This window comes from Marmota marmota, unplaced genomic scaffold, assembly GCF_001458135.2.
Source record: "Marmota marmota marmota unplaced genomic scaffold, marMar, whole genome shotgun sequence".
Classification (NCBI taxonomy): domain Eukaryota; kingdom Metazoa; phylum Chordata; class Mammalia; order Rodentia; family Sciuridae; genus Marmota; species Marmota marmota.
The window spans coordinates 17,077,145-17,097,542 of record NW_025999977.1 but is presented as its reverse complement, the minus strand read 5'-3'; the positions used below and the strand labels follow the sequence as shown (position 1 = coordinate 17,097,542).

General features: G+C 36.4%; 1 protein-coding gene and 1 pseudogene across 7 annotated transcripts in view; both read left to right on the top strand.

Annotated features, from left to right (window-relative positions):
* The first annotated feature begins 121 nt into the window (after positions 1-121).
* The window catches only part of Acyp2 (acylphosphatase 2), a 155,179-nt gene continuing 134,902 nt past the window's right edge, over positions 122-20,398 (top strand). For all 7 annotated transcript variants that reach the window (XR_007348070.1, XR_007348071.1, XM_048804347.1 and 4 more), the window contains exons 1-3: positions 122-289; positions 17,108-17,124; positions 18,872-18,981. Coding sequence is in view for 5 of the 7 variants with exons in the window: in XM_048804347.1 (XP_048660304.1) it covers positions 148-289; positions 17,108-17,124; positions 18,872-18,981 (269 nt within the window). In the remaining 2 variants the exon portion in view is untranslated. The remainder of the gene's footprint in view (positions 290-17,107; positions 17,125-18,871; positions 18,982-20,398) is intronic.
* LOC125617169 lies at positions 1,552-3,355 on the top strand (annotated as a pseudogene).

Here is a 20,398-nt window from a genome sequence, read left to right as displayed (position 1 = left end):
ATCCAACAGACACAGTATTTGATACTGATGAGGGAATAGTTTAAAGACTTGCAGGAGAAATTATTAAGAAAGTTTGATTGTAGGATACCATATATGGATGTAAAGGCTAAAAGGAGGGGACAGGCGCGGAGGGCACCCAGCGGTCCCATGTGCTTCCTCCCTCTCGTGGCCGCCGCAGTCTCCGCGCCCCGAATCCCGCTCCGGCTCCTCGGCAGAGGGCTCGCCGCCGCCATGTCCACCAGCGAGCCACTCAAATCCGTGGACTACGAGGTGTTCGGGAGAGTACAGGGTAGGGGCCCCCCTACAATGAGAGAATGAAAGATGTTATGGGAGGAGGGGGAGAAAGCTGTGGGAAGCCCTTTCCATCTTAAGGACGCCCTTTCCCGCGGGGGCTGGAACTTCCGCTCGGCCATGACACAGCAGCAGCGGGTGGAAAGGAAGTGAAGCGCGCATGCGCTGGAGGGCTGGGGCGGGCACAGGGTGGGTTAAAGGAACCCACAAAGGAGCGAGGGTGGAGCGAGGGACGACTAGGGACTTAGAAGGGGGCGACTGATGGGGAGAAATGGGGAAGGAAGAGAATGACTTTGAATTAATGGTCCCTTTATTTGTCACTGAAACTAATTGGGCTTGACTTGAGTTTTAGGAAGGACACCTAAATGATATTTGAGGGCTCGCTTTATCAGGTTATTAGTACCCCTCCAAGCTGATAGTAGCTCTTCAGTTTATTATCTGATTTTTGTTTCATCATGAGTTTAATAGTTGCAAGGGATGTGATATCTGGCTTATTGTAAATGTTGATATTTGTAAATTAAAACGTTAAATCACTCTGAAATTTACCCAATGGACGATAAATACTGTGGTGATTTACTATCCACCATCATTCATTTAAAATAAAAGTTATTTAACACTGGGACATGATACATTATTCCTTTTCTTTTTTTTTTTTTTTTTGAACTTGATTTCTGTTTCACTTCCCCCACAGAATTTTATCCCATTGTTATGCTTGAGAGTTTCTTATTGCTTATTACACTTTCTGCTTTGTGTATGTGTGCATATATACCCATAGTATGTACAAATGGAATATTTTTCCTAATTTCCTTTGACAATAAGTCTCCAAAATATTAATTTTTCTTTTCTGGAGTGTGTTATTATTGCAATTATTATTACAACATAATTGGTGAAAATAATATAAATATATTTAAAACATGATAACCTTTAGTTATTAAAAGTTAAATTGTATTAGAAATTTCTATTTTTCCTTCTTTCTCTCTTTCTTTCTTTTGGTTCTGGGGATGGAATCCAGGGGAACTTTACTATTAAGCTACATGCTACATTCTGAACCTTTTTTTTTCCTCTGATAATATGTTTTTTGAAAAAAAAATTTATTTGTTCTTACTAGTTATACTTGACAGTAGAATGTATTTTGACTACATATATGGAGTATAACTTCTCATTCTCCTGGCTTCTGAACCCTTTATTTTTTATTTTGAGACAAAGACAAATTTGCTAAGTAGCTTAGGGCCCTGCTAAATTGCTGAGGCTGGCCTGGAACTGATGATTCTCCTGCCTTGGCATCCTGAATGCTGGGATTACAGATGTATGTCAGAAATTTATTTCTTAAAGAGAGAACTGGGGTGTTTATGGGACCTTGATTAAAGGAAAGACTGAATTATCCTTTTATTTGGTACTTCATAGATTTTTACACTTTAGGACAAAGTACCAGAGTAAGGTTAAAAATGGGTGAAAGTATATCTTTTGTAAAGAGCCTTTCTTTGTAAGGTTGATCGTGGAAAGGGAGGTAGGAAGGGAGAACCAGGGCCAACAGATCTCAGGGCAATTTTAGGAAAGAATACATATGAAAGGTGAAGATCTGAAAAATGGTTCCTTTAAAATATCCATGGGTTTGTACCCTTAGGAAGTCTTGGAGTACCCCAGGAGTATGGGTACCCTGGTTTGAAAACTGCCACAATAAATCACTGAAGCCTATTATATAAAATATGAAAATGGTGACAAAGATCATCTGAGAAGTTTAGTTCACTTGACAGAGATGACAGTGATTAGGGTGTGTGTGTGTAAAAGAGTGTGTGCGTGAATTGCATGTGGGAAATTTGCTGTGATTGTCCTATATGCTGAGCATCTCACTGTTCCTAATCGTCACAATTTTGTGAGATTCGGGTCTTCTTTATATTTTAACAAGGAGAAAACAGGTACAGAGAGGTTCAGTAACTTGGATAAGCCCTTAGATCAATGGAATTTGATACCAAGATTATCTCTCTTTGAAATTTGCAGTTTTATTTTACAGTGACATTTTCTGTTAATACAACATATTTCAAATGATTTTAACTACCTTGTTGCATTTTTGTGCAGATAATGCTTACATGGGATATAAAGGTCAATTTGAGGCAAGTAAACATATAAAGACAGGAAATGTACTACTTAAAAAATAGTAGAGTTTAAAAAGTCAGATTTGGGCTGGGGTTGTGGCTCAGTGGTACAGCGCTCACCTAACATGCATGAGGCACTGGGTTCGATCCTCAGCACCACATACAAATAAAATAAAGATATTGTGTCCACCTAAAACTAAAAAATAAATATTTAAATTAAAAAACTCAGGTTTAGGGAAGCTGGAGGAGCAGGGCTAGGCAGAGAGAGCATTGTGTCCATGAAGTCCCTGGCCTTCAGAAGGAAATGGAAGATAAAGTGACTAATTTAGAGAAAGCTGAAGAAGCAAAATTAAAAAAAGTATTCTCACCCGGGACAAAAGCCTCGAGGTTCAGATGTTTAAGGAAATGATTGCAGAAAGGGCAAATATATTTTGATTCTGGGGATTACAACATGCAAAAACAAGCAACTTCCTAACACAGCCCTGGATAACAAAGAGGTCACTGGTGGCTAGGTTCCCACACCACAGGACCTTCCTGAATGGAAACCATCCCTTGTTGCTGGCAAGCTGGCTGACTGATTTTTTTTTTTTTTTTTAAGAGAGAGTGAGAGAGAGAGAGAGAGATTTTAATGTTTATTTTTTAGTTCTCGGTGGACACAACATCTTTGTTTGTATGTGGTGCTGAGGATCGAACCCGGGCCGCACGCATGCCAGGCGAGTGCGCTACCGCTTGAGCCACATCCCCAGCCCCATGGCTGACTGATTTTAAAAAAGCTGCCTTGCACGAATTTTTCAAATTCCCTTAATTTCTCCTTATTATGCCACTTATTCACTTTTTGTTTCCTTTCATTCACTAAGTCATTTGAGAGTGACAACTTTGCAGGTAGTAATAGCATGTGCTGCTATTGTAAGGGAATATATATGTGCAGAGTGTTTTTTTTTTTTTTGTGGTGGTGGCGACTGGGGATTGAATTCTGGGGCACTCAACCACTGAGCCACATCCCTATCCCAATTTTTGTATTTTATTTAGAGACAGGGTCTCATTGAGTTGCTTACCGCCTTGTTTTTGCTGAGGCTGGCTTTGAATTGATCTCCTGCCTCAGCCCTGGGATTACAAGCATGAGCCACCACACCCAGCTATGTGTTTTTATTAGTTTAACAGTGCACTGATGAAAAGGACGAGTTAGAGAAACATAAGTTATCTACTTGAAAATATTTGTATATATTAACTAATTCTAGTATAGGACTGGTTCCAACAAGTAACAATCAAATTTTACTATTTCAATGTTTCATCTTAATTATCGCTTTATATAATACTCTTATTTAATATAACCTCTGATGTATTGTTTTTTTTTTCTGTATTTTCCTTTTGAATTTTGTAGAACAGAAGTTTAAGACCACAAGTTGCAAGAAAGATCACATGATTCAAACACAAATAGATGGGGCTCTGAAAGATTTGTCTAACTGTGCTTGCACTTGAATGGCTTTAAACCTGTTTCTGCTTTAACAATAGAATTTTACTTGGACAATATTTGCCCATTCTGGTATAACTTACATGACTTCAGTGCTTAATAGCTGCATTCTTATTTGTTCTGCAGTGTTGAAGACCTTTCATCGTTGAAGATGTGAATGAAGTATGCATGTGCATTGACTGTTGAGTTCACATTTGTGCCATTTTTGTAAATATAGTAGTTTTGCACAACCTTTCCAAAGGGGGGAAAAAAAAGAAAGTCAGGTTTAGGATGATAACTCCTACAATTTGTAGTATGTTAAATGGAAGAGAGTACATGCACACTATTGTTTTATCAAGGTGGAATATATGGTACAAATTCACAGAAACATATTTGCACCCATATGTACCGACATTCTTTGACAGCTTAGGATGGGCCAAATTCTGTACTCAGTATTTTACATTCGTTTTCCATTTAATTTTCCTTCTTTTGACCTCAATCATTTCCTTGTCTAAAAGAGAAATTGAGGCATAGAGAGGTAACTTTCCCAGGTAACTCAGATTTAAGTTGTGGAGCTGGGATTTGAACCTTGACAGACTATACTAGCACCCATGCTCTTCATGACTATTTCCTGTTGATTTTCCCCTCAATACCCTTTCCATCCTTACTTTGCCTTCTTCCTGACCTGTGCACTGAACACATGGATTGAAGCAGGACATGTGGATCTGATCATTTGTATCATTCCAGATGCCCCTCAGGATGTTTGGACTGTCATTTTGACTGTAGGGAAGTTTGACCTGGTCAGTAAGCACAGCACACCCAGAAACACTGCAGCCTCCCATTTTCTCTTTCTCACTTGCTGGCATTCTCTGTCATTGTTTCTATATATAGTTCTTTGTTTCTTAAAATTGCTTACAATTTTTCTTGTGATTGCATAAGAAATAAACAAATATAAACCATTGGCCTTTTATTCAAGTCATGATTATGAAGAAGTGATTGTGTCTATAAATCATCAAAAATGAAATTTTTGTTTTAATAATATAAAACATAATGAAGGGCTGGGGCTGTAGCTCAGTGGCAGATTTCTTGCCTAGCATGTGTGAGGCACTGGGTTCAATACTTAGCACCACATAAAAATAAACTAAGGTATTCTGTCCATTTACAACTATAAATAAATAAATAGATAAGCAAACATAATAAATAAAAACAATGAAAAGAACATTATAAAATTTACTTTTAGTTTAAAACCATAGGATAATAAAATCTTGGTGAAAATTGGTTTGATGGAAATAATGACTATGAAAGTGAATTCACAGTGGAAGAAGATATACTTGGGAACATTTAATATGGACAAAATATGGTTGACAGATTGTCATTAAAATATTTACATGGAGGGCTGGAGTTGAAGCTCAGTGGTAGAGTGCTTGCCTAGCATGTGTGAGGCACTGGGTTCAATCCTCAACACCACATTAAAAAAAATAATAATAACAGGAGCATGTCCATCTACAACTAAAAATATATTTAAAAAATATTTACATGGAAAGCATTCCCAGTGAAAATAGATTCAATGACATGAAAATTCAATGAAATGGAAAATGATTTAACTTTTTTATATGGAAAAGTGACCACTGAGTTAAATTGGCTTATTGGAGTTCAACACAGAAAGTATTTTGCAACTAAAACGATGTGTGTTGATATATTTCTATTTGGAATGTTTGAATTTAAAATACCCTTGGTGACAGAATATTCTAGAGGGCATACACACTGCACTCTCCCTTTCAAATACACAGTCTCTTATTTTCAAATGTATTGGAATTCCAATATGTAGTTTATAAGATGGCTGTTTAAAATTCAGGAAAACACATTTACAAATTACAAATAGTTAGCTTCTTAGGCTTATCCTCAAAGTCTGCATATAAATCCTTTTGACTACTGCTGCTTTCCATTGCTTCTTCCTTTACTTTTTTAAAAATAAACTTTTTGTTTAGAAAAGTTGGGAAGATAGTATGGAGACAACATAACTGGTATGAGGCAATATTGATACATTATTATTTTTTTGGTTTGTGGGGGGACCAGGGGCGCTTAATCTCTGAGCCACATCCCCAGCCCTTTTTTGTATTTTATTTAGAGACAGGGTCTCCCTGAGTTGCTTAGGGCCTCACTAAGTTGCCGAGGCTGGCTTTGAACTCAAGATCTACCTGCCTCAGCCTCCAGAGTCACTGGGATTATAGCCATGTGCCACCACACCTAGCTTGATACATTATTTTTAATGCAAGTCCATACTTGATTTGGATTTTCTTAATTTATGTAATGTCCTCTTTCTGTTCCAGGATCCCATCTAGGATACCCTGTTACATTTAATTGCCTCGCCTCCCTAGACTCTTCTAGGCTATGATATTTTCAGACTTGTCTTTTTTTTTTTTTTTTTTAATACAAGTTCTCACTAAGTTGGTGAGGCTGGCCCTGAATTTGCAATCCTCCTGCTTCTGCCTCCTGAGTTGCTGGGATTACAGTATATGCCACAGAGCCTAGCATTTAACCTTGTTTTTGATGACCTTAGCAGTTTAAAGAGTACTTTGAAGTCAAGTACTTTGTAGATTGCTCTCCAATTAGAATTGGTCTGATATTTTGACATGCTAAGACTTGGGTTTATGGGTTATTGGGAAGAAGACCATTATCATCACACCATGTCAAGGGTACATAACAACTTACAGCTGTTATGTTGACTTTGATCACCTGGCTGAGATAGCATTTGTCAGGTTTCTCCACTGTACAGCTATTTTCTCTCCTTCCTTTTCCATTCTCTACTTTCTCTTTCTTTTCCTTCCTTTCTTTTTTTCTTAGTACTAAAGATTCAGCCTAACCTTACTACTGAGTTATGTTCCCAGCTTTTTTATTTTTTGAGACAGGGTCTTGCTAAATTGCTGAGACTGGCCCTGAACTTGCAATTCTCCTGCCTCAGCCTCCTGAGTAGCTGGGATTATGACATATACCATGATGCCTGGCTCTATCCTACACTTTAAAAAAAATCTCATTTTTTTTTTAATGTGAACATAAAGGGAATTTATTGTAAGACTGCAGAAAGTTATGTGTTATTTAACATTTATTGAAAGTATTAAGTACATACCTCTGGCTAATGGATAAAGGAGAGCAAAGGAGGTTTTTTTTTTTTTTTTTTTTTGTAAAATCTCCATATTCTTGAGAAGCTCTTCCCCAAGACCCCCACCAACTTCTGTTGCATTGGGAGCTTAGGGAACAGGGTTAGTGGAATAGGGGACTGAACCTATGTTCTTAAAGTATTTGTAGCTATGGCCTGGCTTATCATATTTCTCTGGATGTGTAGTTATATTCACATCTAGAATAATACAGTCTGAAAATTTGAAAGGGAAATTGATTAAACTGTCTACAGATACTTTGATGCTTTACCAGCTCTCAGGTCAATATTAATGACACTCCTAGAATAGCATTGTGGCAATCTGTTGGTTGACATGTGCCTTAGAAATTCAAGTTTGTTTTTGATACTATTAATTCAGTTTTAGAATGCAAGTAGCTTATTGAAGTCCTGATATAAATAGTAATTTTATTAAAGATTGCTGAAAATACAAACTGCAATGAGTAATTAAATGGATTCAGCACATAATTTGGATGTACATATTTTTCTTTATGTGCACAGGAAAATAGAAAAGCTGTTTTTTAGAGGTTGAAATTTTAAGTACATTAAAGTCAAAAAACATAAGCCTGGTTGACTCCAATTCCCTCTTGGCTTCTTTGTTCCTACAGCATTTCATTAATAGTTCCATTATACTTCTTGGTTTTACTTCTCTTCCACCCATTCTGTTTTCTGCTGCAGTTATTTGTGTACATGGCTATGTCTCTCACTAGACAATAAGGATACGATTTTGAAGGTCAAGCTGGTGGCTTGTTTTTATATCTCCTAGAGGGCTGTGCCTCTAGTGGAGACTTCAAGTGTCTTGAATTAAATTGAAGTGCTTGGGGACAGTTAGCTCTTAGAGAAAACAGTAGCATGATGGCTCTTTCAATTATTACAAAGATGTCATCGTGTGTGGCTCTAGGGAACAGACCCTAGACCACGAGGAAAGGTCAAATGAGGCAGAATTTTATGACATATGAGGAAAGATTTTAAACAATTATGGATGTTTAAAAATCATTAAGGACTGCTTTGTAGCAGCTAGATCACTTCCTGAATTCAAAATTGAGTCAGAGCCCAGGATGGAGGGGTACATTGCAATATGAAAATCTGATTTTACATGAAAGTCAGAGCCCAGGATGGAGGGTTACATTGCAATATGAAAATCTGATTTTACATGAAAGGCTGCTGACATTTAAAATTCATCATATGGTTTCTTTAAATATCAACGCTTCTTTGTAGATTTAAAGTGTATTTGCTTTGCAAATATTCATGTCAGGTTTCCCACTGATCCGTCCTTCCACAAAGTGAGGAACAGTTGCTGCTGACTGAGTCTTGACTGAGCAACATACTGTGCTTGAGTCTTTTATAACTGAAAGGGCTAATATCTGTCCCAGTTTCCAGAGCTGTGTGTCATATCAGCTTCCCTTCTCTTTAGCAAGCGAGGTGGAAGCGGCGTGGGAGGCCCTGAAAACTCACAGAAGCATCTTTTTCAGCAGAGGCCTTGACCTAAGAGTGTCTGTTTCAGCTTGCTCTGATAAACTGCAGAAAATATGTCTCCATGTCCACCTTTTCTTTCTATGTAGATGTCTCTGGATTGCACAGTATTCATCAAACTAGGGGTCAGGACTTTCAGAAAGATTCTGGAAAATTCCAAGCGTGCTATGGTGCTTTGAATGGTTGATTCCCACATGATTTGCTGCTTTGCAAAGTTAATGGTCTGGAGTCTTAAGACCCCTTAACACACATTCCTTGTAAGAATTTAAAATAAGGGGTGTTGTTTGAGGGGCCTAGTAAATAGCACACATCTTCATTATGTGAGTTATTGACAGGGAAGACAAAAAGTAAAGCAGAGTTTGGGGGGTGTGGCCTATATCTGCAGGTAAGTGAACTTTATAATAACCTGTACTGCAGAATTAAATACACCCAACTGGGCACAGGCAGGGCTACTCTAAGACAGAAAAGAGTATGATCCCTGTGGATACTTTGCTCTCAGCAGGAGGAAGAAGAAGAAGCATGCTTCTCCTGCTAAACTTACCCAAAGGATGAGTCACTACATGTCCCTGGGAATGAATCAGGGGCAGGGAAGAAGGTGGGCCAGAAATGTCACACTAAAGGATAATCCTCCTCCTGGAAGGAACTATTGCTAGGGAGCAAAAGGCTTTTTCTACAGAAATAAATCTTAAAGTGTGCGAAAATTCGGTTCTGTTTAAAGTACTTCAAGATGATCTGCACTTTGGAGTTTTTTGTTTTATTTTGATTTGTTTTTTTGGTGTGGAACAATAGTAAAAATAAGGGAGATTTTGTGGTGAGCAAAATTGAATAATGATCCTGTTCTACAGATAGAGGAATGACTACATCACAATCCTGTTTTCTGCTGCATGTATGTGATTTTTAAAAAATTGAAATATGGTTCATATAACACTAAATACAAAGCACGTTTTGATATATTCACAGTACTTCGCAACTATTACCACTATCTATTTCCAGAGAAGATCTATCACCCCCAAAAGAATACCTCCTCCTCTTTTTTTTTTTTTTTGAGGTACTGGAGATTGAACCCAGGGGAATTCTGCCACTGAGCTACACCCCTAACCCTTTTTATTTTTTATTTTGAGACAGGGTCTTTCAAAGTTGCCCAGGCTCTGCCTTGAACTTGGATCCTCCTCCCTCAGTCACTCATCCCCACAGTACTTGGGATTAGTTGTGTACCACTAGGTTTGTCTCTCCAGTCTCTTGAATTCTCCATTCCCCACCCCTCCTCACTTCTTCCTCCATCTTCTGGCACTTACAATCTTTTAGGAAGTTAGGGCCAGAGCCTTTCCCTCATGGTTTCAAGGTGGCTGCGATAACTCTAAACATTATATTCACATCACAGTCAGCAAAGAGAGGCAAATGAAATACCCCTGGCTGGGTCAGTCTCTGCGGAAGAGCTTTTCTGATAGCCTCAACCAGTGACTTGGCTTACCTCTCACTAGGCCACCCCTGCCATAAGGGTGACTAGGAAACATAGAAGGTCACTTTGCTGCCTCCAGGTAAAACAGAATTCTTTTAGGAAGAAGGGAAAACAATCTGTATGTGCCATAGGCATTTATATATTAAGTAATGTTAAAACATAGTTATTACATTTGGTATTCTTTCTCAAGTAGTGACCCCAAAGAACACATTACAGAAAGACTGTGATCTCCAGGGTTTCAACCTGAAAACATTAAATCTATAACCAAGGCAACCGAAATCTCTATTAAATACATGTTGAATCTTTCATATATGATTTATCTCAGTCTTTTTTTTCCATCTGTCACTGCCTAAAATAATAACATTTTGTATTCCAGTCAGTGTAGTTATGTGCATATTTGCAATGTTAATAATGAATTATTATGGGTTAGTTAAATATGTCACTTAAATCCTGCAGTTCTACCATTTTAAGTTTTTTTTTTTTTTTTTTTTGTACAGGCGATTGTACTTGGGCACTTAACCACTGAGCCATATCCTCAGCCCTTTTTGTATTTTATTTAGAGACTGGCTTTGAACTTAAGATCCTTCTGCCTCAGCCTTCTGAGCCACTGGGATTACAGGCGTGTGCCACCATACCCTGCCATTTTAAGATTTTTAAAGTAACTACGTATGTGTGTGTCCTTACCATTCATAGTTACAAACACTTTAAAATTTAAAACTTCAAAAACTTAAACCAAATTAGCATACACACATGAATTTATCACATATAAAACAGTATAAGAGGATTGATGATGAAAAGTAACAGCCACCACATCCTGCTCTAGTTTCCCACCCCAAATCCTGAAGGTTCTTTAAGACAACCAACTAAGTATTTCTCTTTTTTTAGTTATCATAGTTATATCTGTTATATATATATATGCACTGTGTATATGCCTAATGTTATGTACATGCCTAATGTCAACTGAGGCACTATCGAGTAACTTCTTGCTATCTTTTATAGTTGAGTGTGCATATATGCATAAGTATATATATATATACTTATATTCACATCACAGTCATTATATTATATATATATAATATTCAGTCACTATGTATTATTACTTACGTAGAGTTCTACTTGTAAAATTGAGATTCTTTCCAGAACTTTAATGCAGTGTATTTAGTGTCACCATTTTAAAAACAGATTTAAATTCTAGTCAGTATGGTTATATGTATATTTGTGATATTAATAATGAATTATTATGGGGTACCTAAGTATGTCACTTAAATATTCATCAGCTAGTTTTATTTATTTATTCAACAACTGTGAGCTTAGCTTTGGTCTAGGTGCTAGGTGAACAAGACAGGAAAAATCCTGCCCTCATGGAACTTAGTAGTTTATTGTGAAGACAGGAATTTGAAAATACATAAATAAATTCATAATAATATCATATGGTAATCGATAGTATGCATGTGTGTGTGTGTGTGTGTGTGTGTGCAGGAAACGGGAGCATTGCTGTTTTAGACAAATTAGTCAGGAAATATTTCTCTAAGGAGGTGACATTTGTGTGGAGAGGAGTAATGAGAAGGAATCAGTCATTAAGACCCAGACAAGGAGCATCTCAGGCAGAAGGAATAATTAGTGCAGAGGTCATGAGGGAGGAATGTGCTTGGCATGGGTAAGGAGTCCCCAGGAGCAGTCTGACTGGAATAAAGAGAGAGGGAGTGCTAGAGATAAAGGTAGAGGCATTAGGAAGGGGCCTAGTGACTCTGGTAATCGAATACATTTCATTTTGAATATCATGGGGAACCACTGGAGAATTTTAAGCAGGGGATGGAAGTTATTTGATTTTACATAAGAAAAGCGAACCACCTTGGCTGCTTTATGAAGAATACATTCTAGGAGGCAGAACTAGAAGCAGGGGGACTATTAAGGAGGTTCTTGCAGTAGATTAGTTGGATTATGGAAACTTTAGGTATAAAAACATTCATACCAATTCCTCTATAAAAGTGGGATCAGAACTGAACTACTTTTCAATAAGTCTCCAGTAAAGTTTGGGGCCTAGAAATAATTTTGAAAATAAGGGAATGCGTGGTTGTGAGTATTTAACTATGTGTGGTATCCAAATGTGCCAAAATTCCAACTTTGGGGCTTTACACAGCTCTTCCATTTATAATGTTATTCTACTTTCATCATACCAATATTTTCTCAAGATTGAGGTCTCAACTCTTAAGATCCAATCTTTTTTTTTTTAATTTTTAATTGTTGATTGTTCAAAACATTACATAGTTCTTGATATATCATATTTCACACTTTGATTCAAGTGGGTTATGAACTCCCATTTTTACCCCATATACAGATTGCAGAATCACATCAGTTACACATCCATTGATTTACATATTGCCATACTAGTGTCTGTTGTGTTCTGCTGCCTTTCCTATCCTCTACTATCTCCCCTCCCCTCCCCTCTTCTCTCTCTACCCCCTCTACTGTCATTCATTTCTCCCCCTTGTATTATTTTTCCCTTTCCCCTCACTTCCTCTTGTATGTACTTTTGTATAACCCTGAGGGTCTCCTTCCATTTCCATGCAATTTCCCTTCTCTCTCCCTTTCCCTCCCACCTCTCATCCCTGTTTAATGTTAATCTTCTTCTCATGCTCTTCGTCCCTACTCTGTTCTTAGTTACTCTCCTTATATCAAAGAAGACATTTGGCATTTGTTTTTTAGGGATTGGCTAGCTTCACTTAGCATAATCTGCTCTAATGCCATCCATTTCCCTGCAAATTCTATGATTTTGTCATTTTTTAATGCAGAGTAATACTCCATTGTGTATAAATGCCACATTTTTTTTATCCATTCGTTAAGATCCAATCTTTAACGAGCACTTCTAAAACTTACCAAGATTGGATCATGTGTCTGGTAAACTCTCACTTGCATCCAGGTTTATGCAATCTACAGCAATTTTAATTGCCTGTTTACTTTTCTTTTTTATTATTAATTAATTTTTAAAAATTTATATATGACAGCGGAATGCATTACAATTCTTATTCCACATATAAAGCACAATTTTTCATATCTCAGGTTGTATATAAAGTATATTCACACCAATTCATGTCTTCATACATGTACTTTGGATAATAATGTCCATCACATTCCACCATCATTTCTAACCCCATGCCCCCTCCTTTCCCCTCCAACCCCGCCCTATCTAGAGTTCATCTATTCCTCCCATGCTCCCCTTTCCTACCCACTATGAATCAGTCTCCTTATATCAGAGAAAACATTTGGCATTTGGTTTTTTTGGGGGGATTGGCTAACTTCACTTACCATTATCTTCTCTAACTCCATCCATTTACCTGCAGAAACTACTGTAATATTTCATCTCACTCCAGTCAGAATGGCAGCTATTATGAATACAAACAACAATAAGTGTTGGTGAGGATGTAGGGAAAAAGGTACACTCATACACTGATGGTGGGACCGCAAATTGGTACAGCTGATATGGAAAGCAGTATGGAGATTTCTTGGAAAATTGGGACTGGAACCACCATTTGACCCAACTATCCCTCTCCTCCGGTCTATATCCAAACGACTTAAAAATAGCATACTACAGGGACACAGCCACATCAATGTTTATAGCAGCACAGTTCACAATAGCTAAACTGTGGAACCAACCAAATGCCCTTCAATAGATGAATGGATAAAAAAAAAAAGGGCATATATACACAATGGAATCGTACTCAGCCTGTTTACTTTTCTACCTCTCCCACTTGACTAGATGAAGTTCCTAGATGCAGGAACTATGTCTTATATACCCATCTCATTACTTGCATTTAGAATTAGACAATTAATATGATTTTTGTCAAGTGAATAATCAATGTCTAACTGTATGCTTATTAAATATATTTGAGTTGCCTGAATCCTAGCTTATGTCTGTGTAAAAAAAAAAAAATTCTGTCAATAGACCGATTTAGGTAATTTCCTTAATCTGACAACACATAATTTGTAGAATATCTGTGTTTGATGCCTCTTATAAAAATTCTTACATCCCCTTCACAAAAAGCGAATGTCCTTTTTTTTCTTTCATCAGTGAATAGATGGTGGAAGGGCTGTTTGGGATTCATGTGCTGAAAGGATTGCTGTTCACTGTGTTGAGTGTCGTCATCTTCCCTCTATGGGCAGCTCCAGTATTTCTAGCAATAGGTTATAAGGGTGAAAGGAGCAATCTAAGAGACAGGCTGCCTAAGCAGCTACAACTCCAGGTCCAAGAAGGGTGCTAGAGAGTGGGTTTTGCCTTTTCATCATCTATTGTTTCTTTCATGTAGTGTTGCTGACTTGTAAAACAGGTGAGGCAAAACAGGTATGCATGTACATGACTTATCATCAACACAACTTGGACCAGAGTCAGTAGGAGATTTGTCCCATGTGCAGTACCCCATAAGATTTTGGTTTTCCTTTTTGTGATGTGTCCTTGTCCTGGAACACAAACCCTTTCCAGATCTCTCCTATATCTCCTGTAAGTTTGGGCCACTTACTGGATCTAAATTTCAGTGCATAAGAATAATCTGGAAATTATGTTAAAACCATATTTCTGGATACCACCTACAAAGTTCTGTTTCTGTAGGTCTGAGAAGGAGTCCTAGATTTGATTTTCTATAAGAACTTTCAGGTGTTGCTATTTTAATACACAAAACTTTTACTGTTGAGGAATGGGTGAGGAACATGACCCAAACTGTCAATCTACTTATTGGTCAACATCTTACTGTGTTTCAGAGCCCCTCACTGATATAGTGAAAATATTTCAGACTATTGCCTGTAGAATTTCCCTCCTGTTGTGTCTTTCTTTTTTTATATGGTCTGGGTTGACATGAAGTTTCTTGAATTTTCTGCTGATTCTTTTTATATCATCTACTAGCTAATGTCTTTCCTTCCATCTATACAGCAGATTGCCTTTCTGATTCTCCTTCAGATCAATACTTCCTACTCATCCTTCCTCCAAGTTTTACATGTATCTTTAAAAATATTTTTATAGCCCTATAAAAATTCCATTTGTGATACTCTCCTGTCTTTATTGATTGGCTGCTCTATTTTCTTCATATTCATTTGGCACTACAATATACTACCATCAGGAAAAGTTATTATAAATCTGCTTACAAAACTATAAAAATATCTAAACTACTAGTCTTCTATATGCTCAGGCTCAATTGCTGTGTGTAGAATATCTTTTGGCCTCTTTGGAGACCAGCTTGTTCTATCCCCTGTGACTTCATAATGTATTTTTTTTTCAACCAAGGTATAATTTACATTCAGTAACACTCATTCTTTTTGCTGTACATTCAATGAGTTTTAACCAATGCATACAGTAATGTAACAACCACCATAGTTGAGATAAAGAACAGTTCTATCCCCCCAAAAGTTTCCTCATGCTTCCTTGTAGCACTGTCCCCCCATGCCTAGGTGTTGGCAACCACCAATTTGTTTTCTGTCTATAGTTTTGCCTGTTTCAGAATGTGGGATTACACACTATGTGTGAGTCTGGCTTCCTTTGCTTAGCATAATGCATTTGATTCAACATGTAATTCATAAAATTGTTGCTTGTATCCATAGGTCTTTCTTTTTGATTCCTGAGTAGTCCATTGTGCGGATCTACCATAGTTGTTTATACATTCTAAAAATATTTTTAATTGCTATGCTCTCTTCTATCCTCTAAATTTAAACTCCTTTTTTTTTTCAATTTGGAAAAAGATTTCCAAATTTCTTACGTGCTGTAGGTGGGAATAAAAACTAAATAGTACTCAACAAGCTCTGTATTTCTGCACCTGCCATATTCCTGATGCTTCTTAAACCCATTTTAACCAATTCTTAGGTAGGATCTCAACTGTGGGGCAAATCTATTCCTGAGAAGCCAGTTCTATGCATCCTTTTGGATTGAATGTCTTCCAAGTTGCAATTTGCAAGACTGACCTGAGCTCTGTTGTTTAGGATCATTGCTACAATTCCCAGGAGAGATGTAAGAAGGACTTCCCTTTCTCCTACCAGGTCTCAAATTATATACATACATCCTTGGTAATTTGGAACCAGCTTGCCTCTTGTTTTACCCCTGAATTAGGGCCCTGTTCTCCTAGTATGAATGTTTGGTTCCAAACAACCTAGTATAGGAAATCCCATAGCTTACTTGACTTATGTCTAAGATGGCACTCACATAGTTTTGTAGGATGGATAACTGAAGTATAATATACTATGGTAATTATCAATATGGAACAGTCCCATCTACCACAGTTTATGTGGAGAAAACATAACCAGCACCAGCAACTTTACCTAACCTATATGATTTAAAATATGAACATAATATAATCTACACTGTAAAGATTCTAAGGCTTATTTCCATTTTAGTTAATTTAATTAGTACTGAAGCTTCAGAAGCTCAGTCATGGTCAGGAATATCATTTCTTGATATTTGCTTCATTGGTTCTAGTTACTAACAGAAATAAAATGAAAATATAAATGTTTATTTAAACTTGAATTTAGTTATTGCATTTAAAGAAGAAATTCTAAAACCTAAGGATGGGTAAATTTTAAGCTAAGTATCCTCAACTATCCTTATAATAAGCATTTTGTTCTATTTAGCATTTTACAACAGATTCAAAATGTAGTTCAGAATTTCATTATACTTTGGTCTTAGAGTGTTACTATATTATATTTCTCCAAAAACTTACCTTCTCTTTTTATTTGAAAAAATATATATACATGTATACCTATATATCTATATACCTACACCTTATATATCTGTGTGTATACGTGTGTGTATGTGTGTGTGTGTGTATATATATATATATATATATATATACACTTTGGTATTGGGAATTGAACCTAGGGTGCTTTACTACTGAGCTACATCCCCAGCCCCTTTTATTTTCTATTTTAAGTCATGGTTTCACTAAGTTACTCAGGCTGTCCTGGAACTTGTGATCCTCCTGCCTCCCTAGTTGTTGAAATTACAAGCATTGGCCACTGTGTTTGGCTAAAGAGAATACTTTTGAACAATGCCCTTTGAATACATTCAAATATTGAATGTTTTATTTATCTTTTACTTACCCTCTAATAAATAGATGAACATTAAGTTAGAAAATATAGTTTTTTTCTTAAAAGGTAGACATGCTGACATTTCTTTTTATCTTTCTTTTATACAGGTGTTTGCTTCAGAATGGTAAGTCAATACACTTTATTATTTTTTTCACTTGCTTCCTGTTATTTTTAATCAGAGACAGTGCAATTTTCTGCATAGTGCTAGCCTACTCCTTATTTACTGCCCTTGACAGCAAATGAAGATGTAAATGAATTTCATTGAAATTACTGTTTTATTAAAGCTGTCCTTTAAAAATAGTCAGAAACATTACAGCCTTCTTATTTATTAGTTAATATTTTCTATGAATTTCAAAAGCACCTCTCTTGGTTGATTTGAATTAAACATTTTGATCAGATATATTGAGTACAAAGTAGGGGCTCTTTTACGTGTTCTGGATAGAAAAGTACTCCAGGCAAGAGAGCATATCTAGCACTGCAAAATGAAAAATGCTAATGTTGAATATGAAAGCAGTTCCCAGGTTTTCAGCAGTTATATTTCCTTTTTCTCTTTTTAAATTTTTATTTGTTAAAATACTCTTTTCCTAAAAGTTAACTGTGGCTTGTATTTTCACCTACTGTTGCTGCTGGGAGTCACTTGATTAAGTTTCTGGTCCCCAACCCCTGAGAGTTAGTTTCAACACTTTCCTAACAGTAAAGCCTCTATATATTGAGATAGCTCCATCCTCCACAACTCAGATTGTCTCCATTTTCATAATTATCTTGAATTATATTCTGAGCCAATTCCTATACCCATCTGAGCAAAAATTGGTAGAAAATAGTAAAAAGTAAAATAAAAATAATTAAAAATTAATAAAATGATTTTGGTTTATGTTGCTTCATCTTGCTGGGTCTGTGGAGTATAGATCTTAACCACCCTAGCCTCCAAGCAGGTGAAGAGCATAGTTTTGAAAACTTCAGGTTGGCTGGATCCACAAGAATTTTTAGAATAATGTGGTTAAAATAATTCAAAATCAAAATGTTTCTTGTTTTTTTTTTCATTTTTAGTAGAATAACTGAATTTGAAACTGGGAAAAGAATTTAAAGAAACTATTAAGAATCACGGGGGGTAGGGGTGCTAGGGTTGTGGCTGAGTGGTAGAACACTTCTCTAGCACGTGTGAGGCACTGGGTTCGATTCTCAGCACCGCATACAAATTAATAAAACTAAAGGTCCATTCACAACTATATATATATGAATCATAGGAAAGAGAAATTTATCTATAAACAATTATAACATTTTTCTGGTAAATCCAGAGCCATCAAAACTCATCAGAATCTTTTAATGTACGATAATTCTGTAAACCAGCTTGTGTAGGCTAGTGTTCTTGATAGTTTAATTTTCTTGTTAAAATTATTTTCCCTCATTTTTGTTGGAAATTTCACAGTGTTTTAGTTTTTGTTCCTGCCCTTGAATGCTTAATGTTGATCATAACAGGATGTTTCTTGTCAGTGATTGAGAATCTTGGATTGATGACAATGCATCAGATTGACAATGCAATTTTAGTGTCCACAGGCCTGCGGGCAATGTGGCTGAATTTTATAGATCCCCAAACACATCACAGAAACTGGTTCTGAAATAATTCCCACTATTAGTTTCTATTTTTGTAATGTGTTGTCCTGAAAGTGGAATTTAATAGAAGATACCATTTAAGTAAAGGTTCTTGCTATTAAATAGAGGTGTGACTGGTTCAGCTCTGCCAGTGTTGGCATAGACTATATTTTAGAATAAAAATATTATCAGGTTAACATTTTGAATATTGGAATAAAATATTTTATGAATTCAGACTTTTCGTGATTGACTTCATCTCTTTTGTTTTCTCCTGAAACCAGTACACAGAAGATGAAGCTAAGAAAATAGGAGTGGTTGGCTGGGTGAAGAATACCAGCAAAGGCACCGTGACAGGCCAAGTACAAGGTCCTGAAGACAAGGTCAATTCCATGTGAGTAATAAGACTAATAACACGTGTGTAAATTTCACTGGACAATAAGAATAGTACTGATGGGCCAGATTTAGTTTGTAGATTATAAACAAACTCAGATTTCTAGGTGGGCTGGCAAAGAAATTCAGAGGTAGGGTGAAATTTCTTGTTTAGGAATTTCCCTTGGGCAGGCCTCAGGAGAGGCAACTGCATGACTCCCCATTCTGTATGAATTTGTCCTGGTGAGTCTCCCCTAATGTCCAGAGCCCACATATTTCTCATTTGAAGTTTTAGGATAGAAGCATTTAGCCTTGGAATGGTGGTTAAAGTAATCTTCAAGGCAAAAAGATCACCATCTCCTTTAATGTAAGTGCTTTATATATCTACTTGCAACTTTATTTTTACTGTCAATGAGAGTGTGTTCAGGTTACCATCATATGAATTCTTGCAGTCAACGGAGACAAGATTCAGTAATATGGGGAATAGTGTCCTGTGGACACAATGTCATTTTCAAAGGCTTTGTCTCTTCAGCTTCATCGTTTCTAATGTTCTTTGTAGTCTTTTTTTTTTTAAAATAAAAAATAGCTATCATTTTTTAAGCATTTACATATTGGGGAATATGCTAAGCACTTTATATAAATTATCTCATTTAATCTTTACAGCAGATCCTATGAGGTAGACAGTATTACCCACTTTATTTTATTTTATTGATTATGAATTGTCTCTGTTTTCATTACTTAATATATTCAGATTTTAAAAGCATTACTTTTTGGCTTATTATACAATTAAGAAATATAAGGCAGAGAGTTATAAAGGCAGTGATAGTACTCTGCCCCTTTATGTAACATGTGCCAGTGGCTTTGTGAATAGTTTTAACAGTTTTCTGTTTCACTTCAAGTTATTTAAGTGTGCATTTATGGTTAAGGTTTTGCTTGTTATTACTGAAATGGTATACTTCATGCATATTTTCTGTAACTTGTATTTCATTTTATGGGACATTCTAAAATAAGTAAACATATAATGACTAACTCCTTATGTTTTCTAATTTATTTATATATGGGTACATACTTAAATTTATGTGTAAAATCACATTCTGGCTTAAAAAGCCCAAAAATTCAATTACACAAAATGTGGGTTAAGAGTTAATGAACAGGGCTGCGGCTATAGCTCATTCATTGGTAGAGCGCCTGCCTCAAATAGGTGAGGCACCGGGTTTGATCCTCAGCACCACATAAAAATAAATGAAGATATTGTGTCCAACTACAACTAAAAAATAAATGTTTTTTAAAAAAGAGTTAATGACTCTCGCCACTGGACAGATCTTCCAAACAAAAGTTGAATAAGGAAACTATAGAACTCAATAACACAATTAATAACCTAGACCTAATTGACATATATAGAGTATACCACCCAACATCAAGCAGTTACACTTTTTTCT